A 24,881-nucleotide genomic window follows, 5' to 3' on the forward strand; every position below is an offset into this window, starting at 1 on the left:
GAGAGAGAGAGAGAGACTAATTAAGAGAGTGAGGAGGAGGTGACCGTTTAGGGTTTAGGGTTTAGTAAGAGGTGACCGTTTATTCATATATAACTCATGATCTGGTCAATATCTATACGCTGATCAAAACAGTCGTAGCTAGCTAGAGTCTTAAATCTAAGCAATCAGTGCTAGCTGGTTTTCCCAAGTTTAACCGTAGTAACTTAATTGAGATATATCAAGCTAAACGGTCAATGCATTATATACGGTCAAACAAGATATAATGCACTTGATTTTGCGTGTTACTATATATTAACGTATTCTTGATCATTTCCATGAGCATGCATGTCATTCTTATATCTAGCTTAGATATCAACTACAATATATAACCCAGGATGGAATCAATTAATGTACTAGGTGAATCTTCAAGCTAGTTAAGTATAACTAGCCTAGCCTTCTAATAATTACGATGTTTAGGTTGATTGTTCTTTTTGAATTGCTAGATTGAGATTCACACACACACAAACACACACACACACACACACTTTAGTCTTAACATGTACGATTAGAAGAAATTTCTTTAAAGTCGTGAAAAACCATACAGATAGCCATGGATACATATAAATGCATGCGTTGCATATATATGTCTTTACGTACTTTTGATTCCCTCGGATATATTTTCTGTAAACCTTAAAGTTTTAACAAAATGGGGTTATGAGTTTGCTTGTTTAATTTCTCTGATAATGCTTAGGTGAACAAGCCAACTCTTCAGTTATTAATTGCAGAACATTGTAATTAAGCAAAAAGGAGTCGGGTATTCTTTCGTTACTTAAAAGTCATCGAATATGCTCACAGGACAATAATAAAGCTTTGTAACACATCCATATCTTTTAGAAAAAAAAAAAACAAACGCATCTATAAGTACATCAGTAACAAGAAGGAGCTAAGAGACAAAGCATTATCAGAGATGACTAGCTACAAGAAACTCATCAAGCACTTTCTTCAAAAAAAACTCATCAAGCACTTGAGCATATTATTGCTGAGAAAAGTCCTCTCTTAGCCAAGATTGTCGTTCTTCCGACGGACTCGTAATATGAATTCGAAGGACTTGCACTATATGTACTGAGTTACTGTTTGTTATCTTAACTGAACGTCACAATGTCCGTTTGTGCAATAGGTTAGGGAGATATGATGAACGGTGGCTTCAGCAAACAAGAACTAGAGGAGAGGTTGGCTAGAGCTCAAGTCATATTATTTGAAGTAGTCTGGTGCAAAACAAAGGAGTACTGTCCGGCAAATTAAGCAGGACGGTTGACTCATTAGAAGTAAAATGCTGACTATCAGTTTCAGATTAAATTAGAGCAGTTCATGTACTTGTGTGATATCTTTGAGACTCTAGATCATCCTCTGGATGGTATTACATTAATTTTGGTTCTTGTATTTGAGATGAAGTTTCGGTGTGTAGTGAAATTATCAACCAATATCATGTTTTTTTTTTGTAGTAATTAAATTTGTGTTTGGCTTATGGTTCTTGTTAAAAAGTCCCAATAGTTTTTTTTTCAATGAATCGACATAATTATCAAAATGAAGATGACTTGGTTTGAAAATATATTCAAGCCTTCTTGAAATCAAAATTTGCAAAATTTTTATTCTTTTGCTTACAAATGAACATAAGAGCAAGATTCTACTCATGGAAAAAAATTGAGAAATTATTCTCAGTCCGAGTTCAACTAATGATGGGTGAGTTTCTTTCTAAAGCTCAAGGACATCAATGGTTGACAAACATCAACAGACCAATACTGATATTCATGGAAATTCATAGCAACATATTTGAAGTCTTGAAAAACAACAACATATAGACTATATTAATAACATCCGAGAAACAAACCTAATACAGAACACTGGGAAGCCCCCAAACTCTACAAACTCTCACTCCATGGTTTGCGTAGTGCATCAAATCACTCCAGACATAGACAAACCATAGAGCAGAATCCATTTCCTGCACGCTAACTTCCCTGCCAGAAGAAACAACACAAGCCTAAAAGCTGAAATAACAACAAATTTTACGGTAGACATTGATATATTGTACCTAGCATGCAACCCACAAGAAGGTTGGTACTAATATATTCTTGCCTAGCGAAACAACAATTACGGTTTAGTCTTACACAGGCAACAACTGGTGACATAATACAAATTCCCAAAATGATCTAGAAGCTAATAGCTGTTAGACCTTCCTGCAGCTGATTTTGAACTACATTTATATAGTTTACATGCTGCTTTGCTTGCTTAAACACGATGCCTACTGTTTCGGGCTTTGTCGAGCACCCTTTTCCCATACAGATGGCTGTGCAGATGAGGGTAATTGCTCCGAATGATGTTTACAAGAGCATTGTGAACAGATCCCTGCCAGAGATGGGTGAAAAAGAAAAGGCAAAGAGTCATTATTGTTCATGTACCAATATACTGGAATCAAGTTAAGAAAAGATGCGAACAAAAATACTTGAAACTTAGCTATGTAAAGGACTAGATTGTATCTGTCCTAAAAGAAAAAAATAGGTAATTACATGAAGATGAAGTTTCGTGATAGTTCTCATTTATATTGATGTAGGGTTGATAATCATGTTTATCTCAATCTAGTAAATCCACATGATTAATTACATCTACATGATATGTTGAACACCAATACTTCTTTCCTAGGTTTATATATGTAAACTGAAAGCTAAAGTAAAAAAGCTGACAGTATAAAATATCAAGCATTCTGTTAAAAGAACATTTTCAAGAGATGAAATAGATAGCTACGATAGTTCAATCTCTTAATCAATCAGGACGAAGGAGTGAGATTAGAGACAGTGCAGAAATCCTTCAGGGATGATGGTGTTACCTTGGATACTTGAAGAGCAGACTGAGCAACATAATTCCCATATGGATCTTGAAGAACATTCAGAAACTCAGAACTATTCATCATCTCGTTGATAATCATGTTGGCATTTTCTTCTCCACCCTCTTTCAGGACTTTCTCCACGACATTACTTCCATACTTGTTCATCGATAGATTAACAAAACAGCCCTGAAGCTGACCTAATAAGTCTGTTGTTACACGAGGTATATTTAGTCCAATTACGTGTTGCACAACATAGTTCCTGTAAAGAAAAAAAGATTAAATGATTTCCGAGAGATGTTGTAGCATTATATATGTTTTTGCTGATAACTTTGTTGTTAGCCACCTATAATTATTGATCCTATTTCTGAACCTCTCATATCCATCAAGTATATAGTTTTTTCATGCCATAGATATTGTCTCTCAAAATAATAGCTACAGTATAGGAAACCCAAAAATACTAAAAGCTAAATGTCACACCCTTGAAACATGATAGAAAAGAAACACCTCAAGCGACATAATTTTCTTAGGTTTCTCACTAGCATAACCATGTAAACATTACATGGAGTTGGGAGTCTCTCTCTACCAATGACAAGAATGACTTTAACATAATAAAACGTGATATCATGCACTCGAATAAGAGATATATACGTTCAATAAAATGGTTAGAATGTGATGATTCAAATAAATTGAGTGTCAGAAAGCTAGAGTGTGAAGGACAAACCCAAATTCATCGTCGGAGAGGACTCGAGCATGCTCAGTTATTTCAGCCAGAAGACGCTCCTTAGTTTCAGAATAATAAGCATAATCCAGACTTGTTTGCACCACGACACAACCAAATCTGTCTTTTGCTAGCGCAAGGCAATTATCTAGCACTAATTCCAGAACACCCTACAAAACATGATAGAGAATTTTCCCAGTGAATTTTATCTTTCGTAATTGTCATGTGGCTGGCTGTTACTGAGTGAACATGATTGATGTTACATTTGGTGTATAACCTGGTGTATCCCAAAGACATTTCTGTACATAGTTATGTATAAAAGCAGGTAGAATTCTACTAGTTCCTTCGATAATTTTGTAACATCATTTAGGAGCAATGCTGATTACCTTGGTGCAGTCAGGAGAGAAATTCTTCAAGCAAACTTGAATCACATAATGACCAGGCTGCGTTTTGCTCAGCGGAAAAGTGATTCGCTTCAGAAACCTCGTAAATAAGGACTGTTGCTCTCGAGTTTCAACCCTCTCCAGCAACTTCTGCATGGCTCGGCTACTGCAGCATATCAACAACAATACTAATTAAACATGCACCCACACTAACCATTAGAATCTACATAAAAAGCCATTGAAAGTACTGATGGCCGGGACCAATGCTTTAACAGACATGCATACACATCAATCAAAGCACAAATATGACAAAGAGGCAGAGCAGCTTATTTTGGCGGGCAATGGCACCAGAAGTGAATGAAGTATGAAATAACAAAAAATATTAAATAGACGCCTGCACAAAGTAAAAGGTTTCCCAGCTTCCAATAATAACATTAATCGTAACAGTTGGTTCTTAAACACTAACATTATATTGTTCTACAACAAAATATAAAAATAGATGTGAGCTCACTACAAAAACAGCATGTCAAAGCCGTATTTTCATCACAGGATACTGAACAAGAACGATACAATATTGGAGTATCAGAAGAGATAAGACACCTACAGCTAGCACATTCTTGACGTTGAGAGTGTATCCTACAGTCATTTGAAGACAGACACATACAAATCTAGTGCAGGTTAAGTACCGTAGCTAGACCATTCTTAGATCTATGCACATTTAATCTAGGCGGATCGCATTGTCATGGCAAGATCAAACAAAAATAACAGCATAAAACCCAAAATTCTCATGACAAATCATATCAAGCAATATTCTCTCTAATAAGTAATAACCAACTGAATGAAGAACTGATTCACAACCCCGCCCAAGGAATTGTCTGATATGTGTCAAAAAAGGTTCTCATAGAAACTAATCCTACGAATGATACTAGTTGTGTTAATTCGTCGAACTCTACATATAAAAAGAAATCTGCAGCTCGGAAGGATTAATGTAGCATAATAGTGATCAGGGAAGTTCTGAAAATAATATGTTTCTGCAATTTAGCAAGCAAACTCACAGCAAATGTCACAGCATTATCAATAAAAAAAAATAAGGGAAATTTATTTGAACGTATATATCCAGTATGAGATAGATATAGAACGGTACCCATGCTGATCAGTGCACATATCTTTGAGTTTCCTCTCATCACTCAGGATCAAATCAAACATTCTTGTCCGTCCTTCTCTGTTAGTCCCTTCCACAAGTTTCTGAATAAATTCAGTCCCAAACTGATCTACCATTAGCTCGCTCAAATGATCATGATCCTCATTCATAACTTCATTAAAAATCATCTCAATCTCTTCCTTCTTACCCTCATCAATCTTTTTCTGTAAAAACCGACATCCTACATGGTCTTTGGCCACAAAAGTAATTTGTCCCCTCAACTCTTCCAAAGGGACAGCGTAATAACTTGGTGTATGCTGCCGAGTAGACCCATTGCCAAGCCTCTGATCTTTGGTGGACATCAAGTTCAGGCCTTGGCCCCTCTCTTCTTGCCTGAAACGTTGTCTTCCAGCCCCAGTAGCAAACCTTGATCCCCTGTTAGCCCCATTCCGCTGAGAAGTAGAACTAGACCTATTTTGATTAGATCCATATCCAAATTGATCACCATAATTCGATTGACAACTACTCCTGTTATTGCTGCTATTCCGGTTCCGGTTCCAACTATGGGGATTGAGTATTCCATTGTTAGTAGCAGTATTGAGATTTGAATTCCTCATGTATTGCTGAGCCATCAAGAAAGCACATTGGTTTAACCTCTGCAGATAATATTCCTGCTCTAGAATACTGAAGTCACCATTGCCTACAATTGTAGAGCTAGGCATAAAGTTGTTAGGTACTCTTTGATTGGATGTTGGGACTGAACTGCCACTATTAGATATGCTCAGCCGATTGAAATAAGCTGCGAGTTGATCATGATGCATAGTCTGATCCGCAGAAAAATCATGAGAACCTCCCCCACCTGTTCCAAATCCCAAGGTCGAAAAACCATTATTACTGTTAAATCCCAATGTCGAAAACACATTAGTATTGCTCATCAGATTGTTGGTACTGTTGTTTGCGAGAGGGAGGAGATGATCAAAGTTGGGATTAGTGTTTTGATGGTAGGGAGGGTTTTGCAACATTGGTGGGTTTTGAAGAACGAGATTGGGCAACATGGGATTCCAATACATATGATTTTCAGAGGGATGAAGAGGATTTTGACAGGGATGGTATTCAAGAAAAGAATTGGTTGAATCGACACGGTGATTCTGACCGTTCTGATTTTCCGGTAAGGCTCCAGTCTTAAACCACTGATGAAGCTGTGCATAATCCTCCCATCCTGTCTTCTTTCCCATATCTTCTCTCTTCCTCTCCATTGATATCTCTGTAACCGATCCCAAAACAATAAAAGAAAGTGATTAGATGAACGGAGGGTCTTAAATACGGAATTAAAAGAGAGGATGAAGGGTTTACGGATTTAGAGATGTAGTGGAGTTCTGTAACACAAGCCGTAGAGAGATAGGGTTTAAAGGTTGTCAAAACAACTTTTGGAATGTATTTATATTGAGAATAAATGAAAAATATTTAGCATTTATGGAAAAGATTTACTGGATCAGAGAATGCGAAGTGTTAGAGTAATATAAGGAATGTATTTAGCCAACAACTTTTAGGGTTCTGGACTCTGGAGACAGAGGGTGTGTTTAGGGTTTTAGAAAGTGAGCCACAGTTAGCTTCCATCATGCAAATACAGATTGACTTATTTGAAATTTATTTAAGATAAATATGAGAGCCTTTGGCGTATATAACTTCCTAAACCCTATTACCTGCTTGGATTAGGCGATGTAGGTCAACAATGTTTAAGGTTCCGCTCGGTATTGAAACTTAATCGACCTTTCGGGGAGAAATTCCTCCTCCCTTTGAACTTTTACGTTCCTCTTCCAGCAAGAGCTTCCCACATTCATCTCGGAACAAAAGCAATGTCTCCGGCCTTCACCTTGTTTCCGACAGTTGTGTCATTATCATGACTTTTGCTGCTTGAACTACTAGGACCAAAAGGAGGGCACCCATCTGTATGGCATGATGCTGCAAACACATGATCATGTTGTTTTTCATCATCCTCAAGGATACTCTTCACTGCTACAGGACGACTGTTCTTTAGATACATTCCTTCAATCTCAAATTCATCTTTTGCTATGCAAGCTGGATTAGATCTCTCTAGCTGACATTTTCCTCTCTTCCTTAATTTCAATCATACTACTTTCGGATTTGTGGTCGCGTCCTTTCTTCCATGGACAATTTGATGAAGCCATCAAGCCCAACACAACCACCTTTTTGATTGTAAGTCGCGAGCTTTCAAAATTTTGTTCATGCAGATGATTGGAATAATGAGATATATTAGAAGGCTTCTCCCTGATTTTGCCTCTCAGTTTTATGATAATTTGATCATAAAACTTTTGTGTTAAGCTGAGAATGCCCAACTAAAGCAAGTATTCAACTGTTTAGTAATATCTAAACTCTCTGTGCAGGGCTTCTGTCATAGGGGCTTCAGCTGGTGAAGGGATCTGTGGTACTTGTTATGGACTTGTGTATATTTGGGAATTATCTTCAGGAACTAAGCTCGGCACCATGCATCATTCTAAAGGCCATTGTTCACCATAAAGAAAAGTAGATGCGAGAAACTGCTAGTATTCAAATCATTTGACAGCAGCTTTCATTCCCCAAGAGTTGATTTACTTATTGTATCAGGTGGTGGTGTTTCATGTACATCTACTGATGATTCAAGGTCAGGTGCCGTGGCCATAGCCGGGGACAATCAAGCGCCGTTTTGTCTGCCCTCCAGAAAATATTCTGTAATCTGACATGCAAACAAGTTATTTTCTCTCTTGCCTGTGAAATTATTTCTAGCTCTGAACTTTCTGCCCTGTTGGTTGTTGCCAGTGAGTATTCTTAGCTAACAAGATTTGAATTTCTGACTAGAACTGTTACTGTATGTATCTGCCAAAATCAGATTCTCACTCTGACACTAAACAATGCAACCATTCTTGGATGCGTAGTGCTACATATCACAATTTTTTTTACCAAATATGAATACAAAATGAGGTGGCATCTACCACATGGATTTTTGTAACCATATTTAGCTATTTATGAAACACAATTATTTTCATTTTGATACTTTATAGGACATAAGCCCTTCATTCTTTAAAAAAAAAAAAAAAAAAAAAACAACACCGTAAACCCTAATTTACCAAATCTCATCCTCATCTTCTGGTTTCTTCTTACATCTCTTCACCAATTGTCAAATTTGAGACAAATTGAGAAGAGTTAGGCACAGGTATTGGGCTTATGATCATTGCCCCTGAAATCTCATCTTCATCTTCCGCAATATAGATTGTATAATTCATTCATAGCTATTAGTCTCTTTAATTTCATGATGCTAGTAGACTAACACAATTCACCACTAATCATGAATTTCTTCTAAAACGCCAATTCTATTTGCCATTATAGGATTTCTACAATCTAAATTGATCGAAGTATCAATTAAATTTTATTCAAAAGAAAAAAAAAAGTATCATAAAGCTTCAAATTGGAGGAATATCATCACTTCGAGCTCTCTTTCCCATCAGAAAGAGGGTTAAGTCAGCATAGATCTCTTCACTCCGATAACCGGATTATAGACTGCCGCCGGAATCTGAATCACCGGTAGGCCCTCTCTAAGCCCTTTCCCAATGATGGCAGCAAGGTCGGAGCTGGAGACTTGAACAAAGCCAATTGCCTTGCCAACTCTGAGGCCGAAACACCAGGGATGGAGAAGATACTCCCCGATAGCGATGACGACGAACTCGGACTCGGAGCCGAGAGAACTCCACCTGAGAAGGGATTCACCAAAGCAGGAAGAGGATTCAAGCGAACCCTATCTAACCCTAAACCCTGCCGAAAGCTAGGGTTAGGGTTTTTGATATCAGGAGAACGTCCAAACCCTAGAATATCTCTCTCCACCTCTACCCCAGCACCAAACTAATCTTCTGTACCTTCGTCACATCCGGTGGACCACCGCACCCCTGAGATAGACGCTCCAACAGTCCATAAACTCGACAAAACCCTACCACTCTTTCATACTTGAAAGAGAGCATGACCGTCGCCTTTCGATCACCCAAATCAAATTCAAAAGGCATAAGAGGGAATGCCTCCCTCACCAGATCTGATATATCATGGATGAGCCAAACCTTGGCCTGAATCCCACATCGCAAACCGATCTTGTCCGGAAACAACACCTTCCCTAAGAGATCCCCAACCTTCCCTGCAGCTTCCCCAAGGCAGCCAGAGTCCGTGAAATCACGCCGGGAGTGGTCGGACTGTCCTCACAAATGGTGAGAGTGGTGGCGAAATGGGTTGAAACCTCATCAGTCATGGTGAGCAAACGAGGAATGGGTGCTGAGCGGCAGAGAATAATGAAACCCTAGGGGAGCAGAAAACCCTAGCAGCACCCTCTAACTTTTCTGCTTGTTGTGTAAGTATATATGCTGCAAATTGATGTTGTAGTAGCAAATGAATGATTGATAATGCATCAAACTTGATAGCTCATGAACAATTGGAGCATTGTCATTTCATTATTCTGGAAACTCTAAGTTCTAGATACTTTTATAATAAATATTTTTGTTTGTTGTTTTCATTTTAGATCAAAATTAATGTATTAGGTAGACATGTTGGAAATTACTAGGATTAAAATGAATGAAGTGGCACATGCCACATCGATCACTTGGTAGATATAGGTTTTTTGTATAATTTTTTAATGTGTCTTTAGCATTTTCTTTCTTGGATATTATCACCACCCATATCTGTTATGGTTGTAATCTAAGATATTATTATATAAAGTTTACTTTTTTCAAAAAAAGAAAAAACAAAAAGGTGATAAGTTTGATGATATGGGACAAGAATGTGGTCAGTTTGCAACCATTTTGATTTTCATTGTCGGTGTTACCAACCTTTACTGTACATTTATTTTTTTCACTAAACCGGTCACATTATATGTCTCCCTAACTGATTTGATTGTTATCCGTAAAAATATGTTTTTCAAGAGAAATGGCGGTTTACTGTTAGAGCAACAATTATAGTTTGCTAAAATTAGTGGTGCCAGGATCAACCTCTTTAAATCAGAAGAATTAGAGAAGTTCACTGACAATTTTAATATTAATAGAATTCTTGGACATGAAACTATGTATAAAGGGATGTTGAAGGATGGAAGAATTGTTGCTGTGAAGAAATCCAAATTGGTAGATGGAAGCAAACTTGCAGAATTCATCAATGAGGTTGTCATTTTTTCAAAAATCAGACATCGGAATGTGGTTAAATTGTTGGGATGCTGAGATTGAAGTTCCTCTTTTAGTGTATGAATTCATAGCAAATTAAACACTTCTCCGGTATATACATGAGAAGAATGAAGAATTTCCACTTACATGGAAAATGCGCTTACGTATTGCCACTGAAATAGCTAGAGCTCTCTCCTATTTACATTTTACAGCTTCATGCCCCATTTATCATAGAGACATTAAGTCCACCAACAGTCTCTTGGATGAAAAATACAAAGCTAAAATTGCTGACTTTGGAATATCCAGATCAGTTGCCAACTTACCATCGACCAAATTTACCTGACGACACTTGTACATTCAGTTACTTGGACCCTGAGTACTTCGAGAAAATTTACAGAGAAAAGTGATGTCTACAGCTTCGGAGTTGTCCTTACTGAGCTCTTAACAGGGTAGAAACCTGTTTCTGCAATAAATTAAAGTGTTAAAGTGAGAAGAAGAGTACCATAGTCTTGTTGCATGTTTCATTATATTGATGCAAGAAAATCGTTTATTTGAGATTGTTGATGCACATGTTCTAGAGGATGGTTCTAAAACTACTAGAAAACCTCACGAATAGATGTTTTGATTTGAATGGAAAGAGGCGCCCTACTATGAAAGAGGTCGCAACTGAGTTAGAATTCATCCATGCAAATGTCAAAGACAACTTTCATTACTGAATAGTGTGTTGATGTCATAATTTGGTTCGACAACGAAACTTGACTTTTCATTTTTCAACCCATTCCAAGGCCTAAGAGCTTCAACCCTCAAGCTCTCTCTAGGATGTCCAATAGTAGCCATCAGGCCTGTCTCCTAAGCATGCCTGAGAGTGATCCAAGGAAGAATGTGTCGTAGATGTGTGACACGTACGTATCCTGATCGACCTTCCACCAACTCTATCAGATCACATGGGGTCAGTCACCTACTTTGTTAGATCGACCATCCCTTGAAGTGTCAATTTGTCATACCCATCCCTTGCCCATACCTCCCTTTCCACCTTACCAATCTCTTCTCTTATAAATTCTAGCCTTTCAAGGCCGAAGGAGAGAGTTCATTTTTCTCTTTTCTTACCCATTATAACTACACAACTTCTTCATTTCTCACTTCTCTCTCTAGAAACAATGCAAAAGTGCACAGAAGAGACTATCTCTTCTTTCCATCACTATGCAAAATGCATAGTCTCTGATTTGCCACTTACAACGCTGATATGCCAACTCATTGGGCACTTCTCTTTCTTCATTTATATTATTCAAACACTTTACTGACTTAGGCGTCAGAGAGTGTTTGGCTTGCCTTAGGTTGGTCCTCCGATAACCTCCTAGCTCACATGTCAACAGGTCATTCAATGACACTCCACCAACATGAGGAAGAGAAGGCCCAAGTTAAGTGGCGGATGTCCAACGCCAAGAAGAAGGCGAGGAAGCTAGCTCACCTTCAAGAGAATAAAGTCCACCAAAAGAGAGGATGAAGCCCATCACAAAGTAGAGTATGAAGGCTCAATATCAACTGAAGGAAGTCCACCAAAAGAGTGGAGGAAGTCCTCCGATGAAGTGGAGGAAGCTAGCTCACTTTCAAGGAAAAGAAGCCCACCACGAAGTGATACATGAAGTCTCAACATCAGACAAAGGAAGTCCACTAAAAGAGTGGATAAAGCCTACCACGAAGTATAGCATGAAGGCTCAACATCAGCCAAATGAAGTTCACCAAAGGAGTGGAGGAAATCCACGTACCAAAGGAGTGGAGGAAGTCCACCAATGAAGTGGAGAAAGCTAACTCACCTTCAAGGAAAGGAAGTCCACCACGAAATGGTACGTGAAAGCTCAACATCAACTGAAAGAAGTCCACCAAAAGAGTGGATGAAGCCCACCACGAAGTGAAGCATGAAGGCTCAACATGTCACACCCTAACCATAGGGTATGACTAATATGATGGATTAAGTTGAAAACATAGAAGCTGCAAATTTTATATATATATATATATATATATTTATATGAAGGAAGAACTTTTATATAGAATTAAGAAGTAGACACTAAAATTGCGAAGGGAGAACCTTTTTGTTAAAACCAACTAATTGAAGAATCTTTGATTGAAGAATCACTCTATTAACAACATTTGGCAAGAACTTGAGTAATAAACATCTCATGAAATACAACTACACTTTCTTTTCCAAAATTTGTAAAACTGTACAGTACTAATGCATACATGTACGTAGAAACCTCCCAAACAACTTTAATGCTTTGTCTGTTGCCTTCAAATATACAAAATGAATAGTAAAAATCAGCTAAGAGAAAGGTTAGATAAAACTTTACATTTTGCTCAATACAATATATAGTTGAATTTCAAAACCATCCATCACATATGGTATCAAAATCTCTACCAGGTTATCCTTCATAATACTTGGTGGTTCCACAACTTTTGTAAATAGCAAACTAAACTTTTGCTTTCACATTTCACAACACAGCAATGTATTTGAGCATAATGAACAAAAGCACTTGAACAAGGAGCCCAGCATAGTAGGACACCATCACATATATTCAACCAAGTACACTTCAACTCAAAAGCTCCATAATATCAATAACTTGTCCACTCAAGGAATTCTTTCCTGAAAACATAACATGAATATAGGGAATGAGCTTCACAAGCTCAGTAGGTACGACAAAAAAAATCTTTATAACAAATACTCTAATTCAATATGCACTTAGAACATGAAAGGCATGAACATGGTTGAAGATTAAATAAGATAACCAAAGAAGTGAGATTAAACCCCAATAATTGTTGCTACATTTGCAAGAGAGAAAATCAGAAGTCCGGTAGTAGAATAAATGAACTTGACTTAAAGATAACATTGGAATTGCAAATATCAAACTTTACCAAGTATATATAACAAGCATCAACAATATACACGAACGAAGTAGAAGAAGGCTAATCATAAGGATAACTTGACAACAAGATTAACAAATAAGAATACATGAACCAACGGAAGTGTCGATAGGCATACTCATGATACTCATAGAACTTTCATTCACACGAATGTAGCAAATCCTTAAGATTCCGGTTAGAGCCCACCGCCCAGCTATACCACCGAGCAAACCCCACACATGCGGTACCTTGATTAGGTTTGGGGTTAAACAACCCAAGGGAGGCACAATCCCTACTCAAACAATTCATTGGGCCTAACCAAACAGAACATTTGAAATCCAATCGTTTCTTTCTAGGAAGTTTCACTTTCCAAACCAACTGATCAAACAAGGATTTCAGAAACAAACTTGAAATCCCTTTTCAGAAAGTAACAAGATACTGCCCATAAATGGTGCAAAAGCATAGACCTCTTGTTTTTCAACGACATAACAGAGAAATCTTTATGTGAAGACCAAATGGGCAGTTACAAGTAGGTTTAGAACAATAAGGTAGAGAAACTTGAGTTCAGATGAAATGAAGAAATCATCAAAGAATGAGAGCTTGTTTCCAAGTAAATTCAAACAGACATATCAGAAGAATCAGTTTTCAATAGCAACTGGACATGAGGTAAATATCAATACATGGATTTGAAAGCCAGCAACAAAGACTTGGGTTTTCAAACTGTTGGACTAATCAACAACAAAGACGATAACATATAAAGAACTTGACCAACAATGAACCAGCAATGAGCACATACTCCAACTAAAGATCCAAGCATTGGATTATTCCATAAACAGAATTACGAACACTTTCAAACAACGATCAAGTGTTAAGAAATGAACTCAAAACAACAGTATAGTTTACCATCAATCAGTTATCTCTCAAGGACTAGCTCCATAGCAAAGCTGAAAGATCCAATATGAATAAAAAGAACAACAGCTATGTTTGATAGTCTGTTGAAGGACCAAATCAAATTTTCGGAACACAATTAATACTCAAAAGGAATATTTTATCAGTAAAGAAATCAACATTTGAACAGCAGAAACAGACATGTTATATATATACTGGGGGTCAAGAACAATAATATCAAAAGCTTTGTACGGATCAATTAAGAACACAAACAGACAACGATAAAAAGATAAGAAGTAGACTCAAATGCAACCATATAAAGCTCTCTTTGGAGACCAAAACAGGTACTACAATACAAGGTATGTATAGCTCAGGTTTTCAATACCAATACTTTTGATGATATAAGATTTAAGAAGTCATGGCTGCAATTTGCAAGACATGAAGGGATTTATTTAAGATGGAAAGACAAAATCTGTTGCACAAATACTAGATTATATCAAGATTAAAGCATCTCAATACAAAGATACTTTCTATAAAGAACAAGTTAATAACTTTGCATTCATACCATCGTATTGAAAAGGAATTAAGGTTCCAGAGAAGTATATCAATAAGAACTCAATAAACTCACAGATTGACAAGTGAACAAAGCTTGTCAAGTTGCAATTAAGAACAATCGCATAGGCAATATTCCAACACAATCACACCAAATACATATCAAACTAGAATCAAAGCTATAAAGAAAAGTTTGTTTTTCCTACCTCAAATCATAGCAAGCAGCAACCAACATCTCCACAAGTAAACTCCAATCACGCAAGCACTCAAATCATACGATAGCAATCTAGTATCAAACCGAACACCCAGCTTGCACCAATCATACTCCAATTTATTGGGTAATAGCTAAAACAAGAACTAGTTTGAGATAGAGGGTATGAAACTTACAGAAATCAAGCTTTGACTAGATGAAGAAATATGAGATTCATATGTAATCATCCCTTGAAAGCTAAGCAGCCTCTGAAGGTGAACGAAATTATGAAAGTCGTTTATGGAACAAGACAGAAGAGAAAGAGAAAAGGATGAAGGACTGGGTTGATCTGTTGGGAACCAAAGCACAAGAGAAGAGGAAGAGGGACTGGGTTTATGATCAAGGAAAAAATAGAAAGCAAAGGCAAACAAATTGATAGCACGTGGACTTCTCTAGATGATCACTAGAGGCTTCTACACATCCCATCAAATATTTTTAGTAAGAAAATATTATTTAATCTAGAGGTAAAAATATCAGACTAGGTTTTTATTACTAATAGTGCACAATAAACCAAAACCAAATCCTAATCAAAGAACAAAACACATAAAACAGAAAGACAAAAGAAACAATTCAATAAATAAACCCAATTAAAAATTAAGATCATTACACAACATCAGCTAAATGAAGTCCACCAAAGGTGTGGAGGAAGTCCACCAATGAGGTGGAGGAAGCTAGCTAGCTCACCTTCAAAGAGAGGAAGCTCACCACGAAGTGGTACGTGAAAGCCCAACATCAGTCGGATGAAGTCCGAGACAGGACTACCAGTTTTCCTAACAAAGAAGTGGATGCAGCCCCACCAAATGAGTGGAGGAAGCTCACTAATTAGTAAAGGAAGTCCGGGAGGAGACTAGCTACTGGTTCTCTCGACAAAGGAGAGGATGAAGCTTACCATTAAGAGGAGTGTGAATGCTCAACATCGCCAGAAGAAAGTCTAAGATCAAGAATCTAGTCTTATTCAAGGAAGTCGAATGCACAGGCTCATCAATGTCATACCTCAAGTCACATGCGGTGGACTACCAAGACGCGGTACATGGCCTCCGTGACATATTTTCAGTCACCAGAGATAGATGACCAAAACCATGGAAATAGTCAAACTAACCGAAGGGCGAAGATATGCCCACTACAAGAGAATTAATCCCACCATTTTACACATTGGAATTCAATGGAAATCTAGTTGACCTGTTGGTGCATGCTAAAAAACGACATCAACACAATGTTATGATGTTGTTGAACTTCCATGTCAAGATAGATGAAGTGAGCATGCCGAAAGTTGTTTTAAGTTCAATCGATGAAGGGTCAGTTCCATCTAGGATGATGTCGTCCATCTGATTTTGTCATTACTAGTATTCCATGTTTTATGTGATGTTGCAATTGCAAAGAAATATACTATGTAATTCAAGATGACAATGGAAGACTAGTTTTTGCTGCCTCTTGTCGCATTGGAAGTGCTTATTCAGTCCTAATTGTTGAAGCTATGGCGTTAAGAGACAACTTAATCAAAGCAAAGGAGAAAGGCTTCACCAATGTTGAAGTTGAAGGAGATTCCAAGTTGGTGATAGATGCAGTGAATGAACGTCTTGAATCGCCTTGGAGATTAATCAAACTAGTGCAAGGCATCAGAACATTAGCTACTAGTTTTGATTCTATTACTTTTAAACATGTATTTAGAGAGGCGAACTTTGTTGCCGATGTCATAGCTAATTAATCTTGGGCATTCTTGTAATTCGTCTATGTATTGGATTGATAGGGTATCTCATGAGGCTTCGAGAGCCTTATTATTTGGCATTGTAAACGTTGATTGTCCTAGATGGTTCTTATTGTAATTTATTTCTCTTTTAAAAAAATATATATATATATATACCATGCATGCATATATGTTTCTCTTGATCATGTCCACTATTATTGGTACTAAATAGAAAAGCTAAAGATCCCTTGCCGTTGCTCATCAAAACGCATTTTGCTTAATGGCCACTCTACCACTCTACTCATAGGGAGCACCTGTCTCTATAATTACTATATATAGCGCTGTTGTTGTACACACGATAATGAGTTAATGACTGCAAAGTTGGAATGTGAAACCAAGAACTCTAGATCGCAGACGCGCAACACATTTTATGAAAACAGAAACATCATTTCTGTCACTGAACTTGCTTGATATTCTTTAGTAATAGAGATGAGAGAAATATAATGTGCACCAATTAACTAATAATAGCAAAACATTCATACCAAAAAATAGAAAAATGATGATAAGAAAAATAGAAAGACATAGTAATTCTCATCTGCCTAAATTTAAAATTTGAGAATTGGTGCAGTTAATTGACACAACAATGTAAACAATGTGAAACCTTTGATCGATCACAGTACTTGCATCACTACCTACGTTACGTACCAATTAAGTCACTTTGTTGTTTCTTTTTCATTCAGTTGAGGAAAACTAAAAGTGAGAAAAGGGTACGTGTAGTTCTAAGTTGTTAAGGAACCAAGTTTACATGGCCAAGTAAAGAGGATTAGATATATCCAACTGGTTCACGTTTCAATCATATCTACCATTCCAAACTAACCAACGGTCCTCCATATCTATCTATATCCAGTTTCTCGATCATCTAGAAATTTCCTAATTCTTAATCAAGGCTATAAAAGTGAGGTCCGATCCATTAGTTGAGATCTCGAGTCTTCCAGTCTTCACCTAGCTATCTGATCAGATTATCGAATTTCCTTCTCCTTAGATATATTGATCGTAGATATATTCTCACTAGAAACCAATTCATCCGATCACGATGGAATTCCGGAGACATCCACCGCCTCCACCACCGCCGGACCCCTTTGCACCACCACCCCCTCCTCCTCCACATCATCATCATCATCATGGGCCGCCACCTCCTCCACGTCCTGAGTTTTATCACCCACCACCACCACCACCGCCCCATCACCATCACCATCCCCCTGGTCCTCCTTCTCCTCCTCCTCCACGACCTTTCGCTCCAGGGCCTCCACCGCCGGGTCCTCCAGGACCTCCACCGCCATATTTCGACCCCTACAGACCACCTCACCCTCACCATCCTCCTCCACCTTACTAGTTCATAATTTTAGCTCTATATATCTATGAGGTTAATATATGTATCCTCGAAGCAAGCAACGTAGCCAGCGGCTACTAGTGGTGTAGTGCTGCATTTCTAATAATAAAGATGAACACAGACACACGTTCATATGTGGCCGTGTCATCTCATTTGTGTAACTTTGTAAGTTTGTATGAGTTATTATTTTCTTTTGTTGTACCGTGTATATAGTATGATTGTAGTAATTAAATAAACATATATAATTTCACTAGCAAATGGTTTTCCTAATCTTAGTTCCTATTTTCTCAACACATATATGGAGTAAGATTTTTACATCATCAAAGAAAAATTGGCGTCTCCTACTTAATTAGTATGGTTACTTAGGAGACAATTGTATATGTCTCACATTTCACAATATAAACAGCTCACTTCTCAATATGAGAAATGAATGTAACGAAAAGCTAAAAAATAAAAAAATAAATAGGAATTTTCTCATTCATTTTGCTTCCATGTCTGTTGATGATGAATCTGCAAATATCCTCTCTCTTGCCAACTTTGCCTGCAGAATATAAGAAAAGATATCAATATACATGTAAGTTATCAATATGTTCTCTACTAAAGATATCTATACAATTATATATATTTCGTTCAACCTTAGTTTGCATCTGGTAATTTTCACAACTAGTTAGTAAACTACAGAATAATTCTCATTTGCAAGATTCAATTATATTTTATTTCTCTATGGGGCTAGGACTTGGATATTTTACTAGGAACAAATTTGGGTTTCGATGTAGGAACTTGTTGAAATCTCATGTGAGGAAACCCAAGTCTATCGTACTAATTCTACAACTAGGGTAATAAATTCATTTGGAGTAATGTTAAGATGTAGGGCTAGTTTGGTATTGTTGTGACTTTAAAAAAAAAAAACTGTTGTTGATGTACTGTGAAAATAATCAGCTGTGAATTAAAACAGTTTTATGTTTGGTAAATATTAGTTTTAAAAGTGCTGTCAAGATAAAATTTATTAATTTATAGTGTTTTTAGTGACAGCTGTTTTTAAAAGTAACATTCAGATTGTTTTTAAAAGCTGTTGTTAGTGACCTGTAACTACTTTTAATTAGGCCTTACATTCATTGTTAGTTTTTGTGAAATTTTTTTGTATGTAATATGTGAGTTTAATTATGGAAAATGCATTGGTTGATAAGTTCAAAATTAATTAAAATAAAATTATATATGAACCTGTTTAGTCCAATTTGAGAGATAAGTGATGCAACCGAAAAGAGTTGATTGCACAGCAGAGCCAGCCACTATTCCAATCCAGAGGCCTTTCCCCCTTAAGTGCAGAGGAAACCCAAGCACCATAGCCACAGGAAGTCCAACCAAATAAAATGCCCCAAGATTGACATACGCCCCTAAATGCTGCCATCCACTTCCTCTAGCTACCCCTTCAATTTATAGAAATGTATATTCATATTGTAAGATGATATATGCTAAATTAGAAAGCATTGTTTTGCTATGAGCAAATTAAGCACGTACCTGAGAGTACTGCTTGTATGCTATCCATAAAAACTGAGAGGCAAATCAGAGGTGTCATAACTGCAACATAGTCCACTACCTGCTTCTCGCTACTGAAAGCACGTCCCAGAAAATATCGACAGCAAAAGAGAGTTGTGATCACAATAAGCGCCTCAGTGACCGAGAGAAACATTGCAGCCTGAACAGCTACTCGCGCTGCTTGTGGATTACCAGCTCCTAATTCGTTTGATACCCGAGTACTGTAAAATTATCGATGTTTTAGATTTGATTGATTCAAATAATCTGCAGAAACGTTTCTAACATGGTGACTTGATACGTAAGACATTACTAGTTAGCAAATAACAGAACACACGTATAGAACATACCTTGCAGCAGCTCCAAATCCGTATGATACAGTGAAGTGTAAGGTAGATATTGTAAGGCTGAACAACAATCACACAAAACAGAAGAGTATTAGACTTTTAGTACATCAATAACTAACAAATTTATTTTTTCTGGTATCGAAAATTGAAGTATACCATATAGAAAGAACTGAAGTCTCTAGTTTAGGATTTGGTAGAAGCCCGGACAGCAAAATAAGCAGCTCGCAAGACCACCATTTCAAACTGCACTTTTATCAACAAGAAAAATTACGATCCGGGGAAAAATATGAAAATGTAAAACAGAAACAGATGAGGAAAACATTACCAAACCATTACAGCAGATGAAATCGCCAGGTGAAAGAACTCTCCAACATGAAGAACAGAATCTTCTGAAATTGTGATACGGGTTTTCTTGAAGGCAGAGGAATACAAGGCATAGGAACACAGCATTACCACATATAACCAAGTGGATAAACTGAAGGCTATCGCTGAACCGTTACTTCCAATTCCCAACTTATACACAAGAGCCCATGATGCGGATATATGGAAGAGAAGAATGGCGAAAGAGGATAGCAGCATAGGGAAAATGAGACTCTGAGACTGGAAGTAGCGAGTTAACGGTTTAAGAATTGCAGCACCAAATAGTGCAGGAATAAGCCACATTGCATATTTGCGTGCCTTAAGGGATATCAAGGGATCTTGACCTACTAAAGGTAACAATTTATCCATGAATATCCATAGGAGACATACTGGTGGACAAACCAAGAGAAGGGAGATCATAGCAGTACAAGTGTATGTCCCTAGTTTTTCATATTGCCCTGCTCCAAATGCTTGCCCACATAAGGTTTCCAATCCACCTGCCATTCCAGACTGCTCTTCACGAATGAGTAGAAATTAAGAAACTCCCTCATTACAACTTAAATAAATACCAATGAAGGTATCAAATTAGTTGTAAAACAAACTACAAAGAAATGAAGCGGATCAAACTGGCGATATGTATCCGAAAAGTTTGTCTAATAAGCTAAGCAATCCTTAAAATTGCTAAACAAATGTGAATCATCCCTTGGGGGTATATACAAAGACTCACACACCTTTAAGACCCAGATGATAAGTGCAGCCAAATGAGTCATGCACACAAACACACACATATACATGTATGTTGGATCAAAACTAAAAAGAAAAAATTACAATCAAAAAAAAAAAAAAAAAAAAAAAAATAAATAAGAAAAAATGGGACTTACAAGAAGGCTGAAACCAGTGACATTAGTGAAAGAAATGGCGATTGCAACACTGGAGAGCGAGAGCTGATCAAGATGTCCGGCCATAATTATCGATACTAGTTGCAGAAGATATTGCAGTACCGTCACTGCCACCATTGGTGCAGCTATAACACCCTCATTCTTTAACTCTCTCCCAAATGTAATAATCCATTTCTTCTCTTGATCATCAACCATCTGTCGTATTTCTTGTTTCTGCTGCATATTACTCCCTAGTTTTTTCTCTCTATTAATTAGAATATTAAGCTACAAGGGATGTTGCTTTTGTTCTATATATACTTATATAGTGACATAACCGGCCTCGGCATCGACTTCATGAGGGTAATATATAATCATGAATCTGTGACTTTTGTTTTGTTTGTTTTTCTGTATGACAATCGGCCGGTCAAATATGTAATTTTTATATGGTTAATTTAAAAGGACAATGCATATTAGCCCTAATTTTAAGAATTTTATTCCCACTAACAAAATCAGATTTTAAAATTCTCAAGAACCCACTTAAACAACAGAAAGACAATTATACCTTTAATGAATTAAATAAACTACAATAAACCATTATAAGAGTCTATTATAAAATAAAGTTTTTATAACCGGATTCCCACGACCAATGATGTTGACCGGGCTCCAGGGACTGTTGACCGGGCTTCGGGGGCCGTTGACCGAACTCCGGCGACTGTTGACCAGGATCTGGGGGCCGTTGACAAGACTCTGGCGACTATTGACTTGGATCCGGGGACCGTTGACCGGACTCCGGGGGGTCGTTGACCGGATTTCGACGATAAGATGTCTATTGGGGGCAGTAGGACGTCTATTGGGGGCAATATGAAGTCTGTCTAGAGGCCGTTGACAGGATTCCGACGATAGGGTGTCTCTTGGGAGCAGTAGAGGGTCTATTGGGGCGGTAGGGGGTTTATTCTGGGCAATAAGGAGTTTGTCAGGAGGTCTATTGGGGGCAATAAGGGGTGTGTCGGGGGGTCTATTAGGGGCAGTATGACCACCTATTGGGATTAGTAGGACCTCTTACTGAGAGCGGTAAGATCTCTTACTGGGGGCAGTAGGACCTCCTACTGGGGTCTTACTGGGGTCAGTGACCTCTTACTAGGGGTAGTATAACCCTTGAACTTAACTGTGTGCTTCAGTCATTTATAACATATCCTTATAAGGGGCAGTATGACCACCAATTGGGGGCAGTAGGACCTCTTATTGAGGTCAGTATGACCACCTACTAGGGTCAGTAGGACCTCCTACTATGGGTAGTATGAGAATCTATTGAGGGCAGTAGGGGGTCTGTCGAAGGCAACAAGGGGTATGAATAAACATTTACAAACACAAATCTCAATCTATCGATATTGGACTAATTCACCAAAAATTTGAATTGAAGGAAAAAAAAAAAAACAAAGCCAATGTAATATAAAAAAGCTACTAGTTCCGGTACCAGTAACCTCAAACATATATTCACAACTACCAAGTTCATATCAGCTTCCCTTTATCAAAAACTATAAACAAATTGCACATTATTAAGAGCCTGCTTAACAATCAGCTATATCTCTTAACAACTATTGATAGGAAGGTAAATACAACTTATATCCACGTCAACAAATGTCATCTGAAGGTACCAATTTGCCGCCTCCACTCATAAGATCATTACAATATCTTGGCATATATTAACTCATAAATACTGCTACTTCATGTAAAAACACCCAAAAAAAAATGCCAAACTGAATATAGCAATCAGATCAATTCAATCCACGAGCAAATAGAAATATCTCAATAACCAAATATGGAGCCTACTCACTGATCTCTACCTCATACGAGAACTTCATACCAAAATTAGTGGCAAAGAAAATGAGATTGGATAACATTTCCACTCACACAAATTGATTTTTTTCCAAAATCAAAACTCACAGAAACAACCTAAGCCAAATTATGAAGAAGCTCTCCAGATCGCCATGGCCAACATGATAATGGCCTCCTCCAAGGTCCCAATCTTGACAGTTGCTTCCACCATAGCCAAGCCCAAGCTCCACCCTCTCCGAATCTCCATTCCCAAAACCCTTGCCAAACCCCACCTCCACCACTCTCTCAAATCCATCTCCGTCATGCCGCCATCTCCCTCGCCTTGGCGCCGCCGTCCCTCGCCATGGAGATTGAGAAGGCGCGCTGTTCGACTTCGACCTCATCTTCCTAATCTAGGCCGTGCAGTTCCTTCTCCTCATGGCGGCGAGAGAGAGAGAGAAGATCTGAAACAAAGCGGAGAAAGAGAGATAAGAGGCGAGGTATTTTGGTCAACGAAAAAAACATAAAAAGTTAAAAATTTTATTATCGGAATAGTTTTTAAAAGTATATTGGGTTGATGAGAATTTTAAAATCTGTTTTTATTAATGAAAAAAAAATATCTAAATTTAAAGCTAGTGGGAATTTTTCCTAATTTAAATAGCTAGATTGTATGTATGCATCAGTAATTCTTGAATTGAAAGTTTTACACTCTTGCTGTCTTTATTTTCTGGACAACGTACGTGCATGAATGATCGATACATCTATATATATTTCAAGTCAAAATAGCAACACGAAGTAAATCTGATTAATATATGGCTGCTGTGCATGGTTGATTGTAAGCCTGGATCACCCAAGATGTATGGTTTAAGTGTCTCCAGATTGTGCTCTTGCCTGTGTGTATCTAGAAAATTAGAATGATATATAGAATTCAATATAAAAACTTGCATTGAACGTAATCCCAAATCTTCTAGCTATCTCTAGCTAGCTAGTTCCACAGGCAATTAATTCATCCTTTATTTCAATTTTATTACGACTTTGCTTCTCTTGAAGCTACGTTACAATGGCTCTCTCTTTTTCCTAACGTATTAGCCTATTTGTTTATACATCAGTAGAAATAGGTTTACAGAATAAGTGAGTACGATTATTAAAGAGTAATCTATCATATGTAATAGGTGAGGTATGCCTCACAACTACTTGTATATCTGTAGATAATAACGGTAGAATATGTAATGGCTGCTTCTGGCCTTTGTTTTACCCAAATTAATAAAAGTCATAACTGACTCTTTCAAATTATGTTCCCCGAGTTTTGTTACATAACTGGGATGCATTCTTATCGTGCTACTACTTTGATTCCTTAATGATGAAATCTAATATATTGTAAATATATATATATTTTGTTCCAGTACGTTAGAGTGCAATTCGATCTCTAGCGATCGTGGTTACATTACATACAAATTCTATACTTGTACGACGACTTTCACCATTGCTTCACTTTAATTACCTCAGATATGTTCTTCATATTAATTAAAAGATCAAAATAACAGAATAGCATATGCATCTGCAAATGAATATATCCCTTAATGCTCAGGTAAACAAGCCAACTCTTTGATTTGTATTTAAAGTGACTTGAGTACTTGAGTACTGTTCGGTTCCTTAGAAGTCATCGAATAGGTACACCGTACTCAAACAAAAGAAAGCAATATATATACAGTCCAGATCAGAGGAGGACGTCCGCACGCCCTTAAAGTGTGGACGTCTCTCCGTTCGCCACCGTACGGCGCTGGCGAGGGCGCACGGCCACCCCAGCAGCGTCCTCGATCACTTTCCCTCCCCGGGGAGTCCGTCGAATTCCAGTTTTCCGGCGAGATCGATTTTGTATGAAGTTTGGGTGATCTCACCGGAAAACTGGAATTCAGCAGACTCGCCGAGAAGGGAAAGTGGTCAGGGACGCTGCTGGAGTCCGCTGGGGTGGAGGCGCGCCCTCGCCGACGCCGTACGGTG

The 24,881-nt window shown here is 37.7% G+C and overlaps 1 protein-coding gene and 1 non-coding gene across 2 annotated transcripts; both read right to left on the minus strand.

Annotated features, from left to right (window-relative positions):
* Positions 1-12,468: 12,468 nt before the first annotated feature.
* On the minus strand, positions 12,469-15,181 carry LOC101303710. The gene is made up of 3 exons (XR_184788.1): positions 15,011-15,181; positions 14,830-14,909; positions 12,469-12,926 (listed from the first exon to the last, which is right to left on the minus strand). It is a non-coding gene; the product is annotated as an uncharacterized LOC101303710 (transcript).
* A 3,244-nt stretch (positions 15,182-18,425) lies between these two features.
* On the minus strand, positions 18,426-21,281 carry LOC101298903 (MATE efflux family protein DTX1-like). Its single transcript, XM_004301946.1, has 7 exons — positions 21,069-21,281; positions 20,153-20,697; positions 19,984-20,070; positions 19,831-19,887; positions 19,466-19,704; positions 19,169-19,374; positions 18,426-18,488 (listed from the first exon to the last, which is right to left on the minus strand). Exons 1-7 carry the CDS (start codon positions 21,279-21,281, stop codon positions 18,426-18,428), a joined length of 1,410 nt encoding a protein of 469 aa, XP_004301994.1.
* Positions 21,282-24,881: the final 3,600 nt, after the last annotated feature.

Source organism: Fragaria vesca, linkage group LG5 (genome assembly GCF_000184155.1).
Source record: "Fragaria vesca subsp. vesca linkage group LG5, FraVesHawaii_1.0, whole genome shotgun sequence".
Classification (NCBI taxonomy): domain Eukaryota; kingdom Viridiplantae; phylum Streptophyta; class Magnoliopsida; order Rosales; family Rosaceae; genus Fragaria; species Fragaria vesca.